General features: G+C 41.1%; 1 protein-coding gene across 1 annotated transcript in view; it reads right to left on the reverse strand.

Moving 5' to 3' along the window:
• Nucleotides 1–1482: 1482 nt before the first annotated feature.
• The window catches only part of plppr4a (phospholipid phosphatase related 4a), a 40414-nt gene continuing 34218 nt past the window's right edge, over nt 1483–7678 (reverse strand). Inside the window, 4 exon segments of the mRNA XM_087171800.1 lie at nt 1483–3995; nt 4349–4560; nt 5894–5901; nt 6276–6959. Of these exon segments, the coding sequence (XP_087027926.1) occupies nt 3051–3995; nt 4349–4560; nt 5894–5901; nt 6276–6959 (1849 nt within the window). The 3' untranslated portion in view covers nt 1483–3050.

Consider the following 7678-nt stretch of genomic DNA (forward strand, 5'->3'; position numbering starts at 1 on the left):
GCTAAGAAAAGGAGAAATAATGTCTGCTGAAGAGTCCATATGCTGTGTTGTGTCTGATAATTGGTCAATTATAAAGATCTTAGATTTTTTTTTCTCCTCCAACATCACTGGAGTGGAAATGTAAGAATGTTTAATACCTGATGAATTCAACCAAACATGCAAAATACTACTATAGCAAAGGTAGTGGGGATTTTACGACAGTACAGTGGAGTGTAAAAGCATTAGAGCCACTGTTAATGGAGAAAATGATTTTGAAGATAAATTGAGAAAAAAAAGAATCACTCTAATCAATCATTATAAGAAGAATTATTATACAAGGAAAAAGTTATAATCGTACATGAATTAAGTTGTAATTTCATGAAACTGTAACATTCAAGTAGAGTTGAAATCTAACAAGTCACAATGTTATAAAAATTAAGTTGAAAAAAAGTAAGATTGTGTCATAGAAAATGTAAAATTATTAATATTTTATATCAACATTCTCTTGTAGTGAATAGGTGTAGAGTTGGATATTGTTTGAATTTAAATTTAACTTTTAAAAAGTGTAACTTGCTTTTGGTTTTCAAAGGAGTGGTTTACAGAATTTTTCTTTTCTTTTTTGCTGGGCAGCTTAAATTGATAAGAATGTAGGAGGCCTGAGCCTGTTCAATCACTAATGAATACATAGACTGTTGCATTTGTTTTTTTTGCTGTTTATATTGTTTATATTTACTGTATCGTGTAATGACTGAATAAAGAATACTTCAAACTACTTAAATTTTATTGATTATGATTCTGGTTCTTATCAATTCCCCGTTTTTGATTCCAAAAAGTAAAAAAAAAAATAGTTCAAATTTGTACATAACAAAAATATCTTTACTTTTAAGTATTAACTGAACATTTAAAAAGTAAATAGTATTTATTTACTATAATTTACTACAATAAAAATGTATGTTCCATAGACATGTGGATTAAAAGTATTTAATAGATATAGAATATAGAGCACTTTATTAACCTAACTGATTATTTTTTTATGGGTACCTCGTTCTTTTCATTTTGGAACTGCTTCCGATTTTGAACCGACTTCTGGTTCCTAACCTTAAATATGTGAGGGTCATTGAGGAGCAGATGATAAAAATATGCATCTTATTATCAGAGAATTTAGAAAAAATAAAGATACTAGACTGAACATTTTGTTGTTCTCAAAACATTTCTAGCATTTCTTGAAATACTGTTTTTTCATAATGATTTTTTCTTGAAATGGGATGACTTTCTTTCTTAACTATAACTTAATTCTTTTTTCTTGCGACGCTTTGACTTTTTTCTTGTAAGATTATATTATCTGTAATATTATAGCATCTTTTTGGAAAGATGTGATGCTTCCTTCCTTCCTTAAATCACACAAATAAAGAAAAGCTATTGCATTATAAATTCTTGTAAAATTACACTTTATTCTTGTAATATTTAACTTATTACTTTTTGAACATATAATAGTGTACTGTATTGTAAAAATTACACTTTACTATCTGTTATTTGTTTCATATTTTTCCTTCTTCAAAATGGAAACTTTCTCTGTGTACTGTGTAAAATGATGTCTATATTCTTGTAATATTGTCCTTCCATACTTCCATGCCATATGCTTCGAGTAGCTGGAACCAAGCTCTGACGTTTGGCGACAGGCAGGTTACAGGTGATGCACGGGTCACCAGTCTATCACATATCAGGCAAACAGCTGTAATATTTTACCTTTATTGATAAAAAACATTTTATGATCTAATATTTTGCCCTTTTTGTAATGTTGCAACTATTCTCATCAAATAATATGAACTTGTTCAGCTGCTTTACCTGATAACAGCAATTTTTTTTTCTCAAAATATCTCAACTGTATTCCTGAAATATTAGATTCGATTTTTTCTCAACAGTGGCCTGAATACTGCGTCAGAATTACACCCATACTTCTGTGAGACAAGATGAGCTGGTGAAATAAACCGAAAACTTTCATATGACTCACATGCTGCATGTGTCAGTGTACAGTACAGCTACTAAACAGTAAGGATCATTGGATTACTGCACATCATTAAAACACAGCATGTTAGAAATAGAGCGCTTGTTGTAGCATATTGAAGCACAATGTATGTCCCAACACAAACACATTACCACCATGAAAATAAGAGATACTGTTATTGCCCCTTATAGCCCAGACACAATTAAGACTGTGGGTTTCATTTCCACTCTCATATGTACAAACACAGCACAGTTATGGGCTTTGAATGCAGTTTCCATCTAATGGCATGTGGTTACACTAGAAAAGTTTATATAACAATACGTTACCTGTGTTGGACAACAGGATGAGAGCTGAGAATATATGTAGAATGTTAGTGATAGAAATGTAATCCCGTTCGTGGCTGACCTGGGGTCAGAGGAGAAGGGGAGCACAGTCATTAAGCTGAATCCATCCTCACTGGCAGGGAGCTGAGGGGCAGACTGAGGAGGCTGGAGTCTCCACTTCTGAGCGTGTCAAAGGATCAGCAGTTTATTTAGCCCGTTATCCTCGTGCCCGTGAAGAAGGGCACTCGATTTTTTACATATACAAAAAACTGTCTGCTGCTTTATCCAGCAGTCCAACATAAATAAATAAATAAATAAAAAAACAGGAAAAATGTTGAATCAAACTCGCTCCTGGACTATAGTCCTTTCTTATTGCCCTGCTGGACTAATTGTGTTTGTACTTTCTATGGCTTGTGAACCAAAGTGGATCTTGACCTATTGCCATAGGTTTTTATAAGCCTACAGTACATCTCCTAGCAAGACACAACACTTATTCAGTTTGGTACTAAACCAGCTGGAGAGCTGGCAGGAACACAGTTGGCCATTTAGAGCGCTCTGACTGGCTAGGTGAGAGGTTGTGGGTGGGACTAAGGAGTTTTTGGCCGACCCTGGGTGGGGAACAGCTTTAACACAATTTCCAGTCCAGACTTCTCCACTGCATTGTTTTGTATTGGTCGAGTAGGACAAATTTTTATCATGGGTGTTATCATGGGTGTAGATCGATGAACTCAGTACGGAGCGTGTCATTCTTTATAGGCCAACCCCAGAGTAGGAGGTGGAGTGTGAGTCAGGATGGGGCGGGGTAAGGTAGGGGGAGGGGTAGGGCCGGGACGGCCATACATCCCCTGCAGCTGCCTGTTGGGGTGGTTGGGGTGGCTGGGGTGGATGGGGTGTTCTTGAAAATTTCTCAGGTTTTCATGGAAGCGGCTGCTGCTCTCGTTGTCGAGGTTGCTGTCGTCACAGATGCGGTGGTTGTTATGGAGGTCCGGTGTGGGCCCTCGATCGGGGATGTGTACCATGTTGGAGCCGCTCTTCCTCCTCAGGGTGGACTCCCGGCTTGACGACGCCACAGACTGGCAGTCGGAGCCGCCGTCGCTGCTGGCAGCTGTCCCTTCCACCGGGGTGACCCTGATCGTGGTGATCGCCTGAGGGTGGGGGTGGAAAGGAGGGGCAAAGGTGGCAGTGGGGGTGAATGGCATGTTGGAGTTGCTTGAAATGGGGTTATAGTTGGGGTGAGCGTTGTTAAAGTTGGGGATATTGGGGTTGTTGGGATAAAAGTTGGGGTGCTGGAAGTTGTTGGGGTTATTTGGATGTAAGGGGTGCACAGGGTGTACAACATGTGGGTGGTTTGTATATACACCTCCTCCTCCCCCCATTCCTCCCATCCCTCCATCTCCTCCCCCTTCACTCTCAGTTTCAGTCCCTGTCACACTCCTCCGTCCATCCACTGACCCCCCATCCCTCAGCGAATCACAGCTGTCCGTGTGTCTGTTCAGGTCGTTGAGGGTGAAGGCCGACTGTCGCAGAGACGGTCGTTGCTCCGGAGGTTTCCATCGCCAGGAGCCACTGCCGTCAGTGCTGGGAGGTTTCACCACTGGCTTGTTGGATCTGGACTCTGGGTGGGCTTCAACACGGACTATACTGCCAGTTCTCTCCAAACCTCCTCCTGAAAGAACAAAGACCAATGACTAATTATCTTGTGAACTGACAATAATCATCTTCCATGATGTGCCACTAAGCAGCAGAGTCACTGAGTCTAATGCTGGGAACAAAGTATAGAACTAAAACAGCTTCTTTTCCAACTTCCAGTCTTTGTGTGAAGCTTAAATAAATACTCCTACATGTGGAACAGAGCTGGAGGCACAGAGTAAAACATATATCCATCAGTTATCTGATTCTGGGAAAATCACAGGAAAAACACACTCTGGAAACACATTTCACTCATCTTGTATCGTATATACAAACATCATATGGACGTTAACAAGGTTAAAAACTTGGATTTCATCAGAGGGGTCTTTATCTGTGTATGTACATATACTACATGGATCTTATTCAGTATATATCCCTGTTAGTAATACAGACCTCCTCCCACAGCTCCGGTGGTGGAAGCGGGTGGCGATGGGTCCTGGTCCATCAGGGCTCGGTATCTGATGGATCCAGTGCAGCTGACAGTGCTGCCGCCGTCCTCCGAGCGGGGGGAGTAAAGCAGACCCTGCTGTTTGGATAAGGCTATAACCTGGAAGAGGAGAAAAACTGGAACATGTGAGCATTGCTAAATCACTATCAGTCCACAAAACACATCACCTGTATTGAAATGAAACAATTTTACAGTGATTGTAATAACTTCCTGCTCGTATCACATGACTAACTGTTGAAAGAGTTCAAAGATCTGGTAACATTTTGAGATACTAAAAGCTCCTGGTTTTCTTGCACCACTTCAAAAAAAAAAAAAGCTAGCAAGTCCATGTGTCCATTCATGTAGCCATGTAAACGCCTTTTTAAGATCTTACTCAGTGCTGTGTTACGCTGCTACACAGATTTGAATGCATTTCTGTTTCTGGTTTGAGCATTGTGCTGTCTAGAAATTGTAATTCTGTGAAGTTCTTTACTGCTTTGCAATGCCTTTGTATTGTATTGTATTGTATTGTAGGTTTATAAAATGTTGGATAAAGTTAGTTTAAGCACATCACATCCTGTTAGGTAGCGCATCACTTCCTGTCAGTCAGACGAGGGAAATGCCAGTAACGTTAGTTCATACGAGGATCCATTCACATCTACATGCAAGTACTGATGAATCAGTGCCGTAAGTTGTATTTGATTAATCAATCAAATACAACTTGTGTATAATTCATGCCTCTGCAATAATAATTCAAGCACAATTCTGTTTTCTATTATCCTGCAGTTTTCCCTCCATGTCAGTGTGAAAGAGTCACTAAGTGTTTCCTCAGCTACAACCACGACTCTTTTCTTCACTCTGAGTGGAGTTTAGCTTCATGTTTAGTCTGTGGGTCTTCCACCCTTATGAGAACACTCAAAGCATTAAAGTCTTTTCAAATCATTTTTTATCGCTGCAGTGTTCCAGTCAAAAACAGCCTGGACTGACGGTCTGACACACCGACGTAAGAGTGAAACAGAAATTAAATAAACAGAAGGAAAAATACATTAAACTGTGTTTTATCATCAGAAAGTTAGCACATACAGAAAATAAGCTCAAAATTATTAGACATTTAAATCCCTTAACAAACCTCGCTGCCTCTGGACTAGAGCTAAACTCCTGATATAACCTACTCTCCCTGTTCGTCCTCGTCACTGAGCTGTCTTACACTTTCTGATGTCTACTCCTTTTTACTGCACTTTACCTTTGTTACATAGATTCAATGTTTTTCAAAATAAACTTCTGTGTTCACAGGAAAAAAAACATGTAGAAGAACTAGAGATGCACTGATCGATTGGCTATTGATCAGAAAAGGCCAGTTGTTAGTGTGACTGGCCAATCAGTCGAGTGGCTGGTTGCAGTTTCAGGACTTTCAGGACCACATTTCTAGGACGCTAGTTTTTTGTGACACTAACACTGAACCGGAAACACGATGAAAACTGCCAAGAAAACCCAAGAACATCAAAATTATTGCATCTCTAATAACAACAATATAACAAATACATTACAAACACATGTGAACCACACTGTACATTGGGGTCGTTTACCTTCACTATGCATTATGGGAGAAAAACACCTAAACGAATAACTGTGCTTGAATATGCTCTGTACGCTCTAGTTTTGGTGTCAGCTCTGGAGTCTCAGTCTCAGACAACTGAGTAAACTCCATCAGCTGATGAAGGTTGTGGACTGTGGTTAAAGGCTCCACAAATAGCAACCGTCAGTTAAGATTGTTGTACTGGTCTAAATAAACTCCCTGTCCTCTGTCCTCTGTTCTCTTTCTTCTGACACAGTGAACCACCGGATCAATCACAGGGCTTCCTCAAGGCGCTGTCCTAGGGCTGTGTGACTTTAAGTGGGTAAAGAAAGAGAAAGATGAACCTGCATGAGCCGCGGCTGTCCTCCAGCACTGAGGGGTCTGCAGGGGATGGTGGTCTTCTCAGCCACTCTCAGCCACTTCTCCCTCACTGACCCACCCCCGTCCATAATGCTGTCCTCTGACTCACTCTCCTGGTCCTTGCTGGTGGGGTTCTCCTCCTCAGGGATATGAACCAGCTGGGAGGATCCTGGCCGGGATTGGATAGACACTCTGGCCCCGCCAGCTAATCCAGTGCTGCCATTATGAGCCATGTGATTATGATTGGCCATAGGAACAGAGCTAGCTGCTAGCTTCATGTATTGAGCCGGGATGTGGGCCCCAGCACGCAGCTCTGCTTCCTGGGCACTCATTGAAGGCGGGTGAATTCCACCGCGGAGCTCCGCCTCCAAGCCCATGGCGGACGGTTCGGAGGAGCAGCGCAGCTCCATGTTCCTCTGGGGAGAAGAGGAGGAGGCTGGTCTTATTCCATCCATCACCTGCAGGGACAGCTTCCTGTTGTCGTTCTTATTCTTCCACTGGCTGAGCAGCTGCTTGGATCGAGTGGAGTCCATCGAGGCGTGGATGGAGGCGTGACGCCGAGGAATGCGACCCTCGTCCAATGAGGAGCCTCCGTGGGACCTGGAGGAAGAGGGAAAGAAAACGTATGAATGAGATACAAAAGATTTTCTTCATGCAGATCAGTGAGCCAGTATACTAACCACAGAAATCTCATTAGATAGAATCACAACAGGGGATTAGCATGGAGCCCGGCAGGAGTCGATAAACTGCTGTCTCAGATTAATAAACTGACTGTACAAACCTCTGATTTGTGCTCTGAGATTAAGTAATTGTATTCTCAAATGAATCAGTTGTGCACACAAATTGGTAATTTGAAGTCTTGACAAAATCTCAGACAACACTCCTGTTTCCCTTTGATTCATTAAACATGGTAATTGTTGTTAAAGTTATGTTATGGTTAATTCTGTGCATTAATAATTCAATTTGAGAGCAAAGAGGTTTTTTTCAGTTTCCTGTGAAAAGAATCTGTATGTGTTTTAGGATGTTACTGTCTGTGCAGAGCCAGCAGCTAACACTTATCATTAGCTCTATTCTGGTGAATCAGTGCAGCTCAGTGCATTCATGCTGAATGACACGTGGCAGTTTTGAGGACAGTCACACAAACTGGGATCTGGACTTCATCATCATCAGTCATGACGGATCACATCACCTCCTGCAGTCTCTTTCAGAAACAGATCAGAACATATATAACATGCCCTTACTTCATTTTATCCTTATAAACATTTGTGTTTAATTGTGTCACAATCAGTGAGTGAATTCTTGAGTTATGGCCAAAAATG

The sequence above is a fragment of the Seriola lalandi genome, unplaced genomic scaffold (genome assembly GCF_002814215.2).
Source record: "Seriola lalandi dorsalis isolate HSWRI2012SDOR001 ecotype SW California unplaced genomic scaffold, Sedor1 jcf7180002054981, whole genome shotgun sequence".
Classification (NCBI taxonomy): Eukaryota; Metazoa; Chordata; class Actinopteri; order Carangiformes; family Carangidae; genus Seriola; species Seriola lalandi.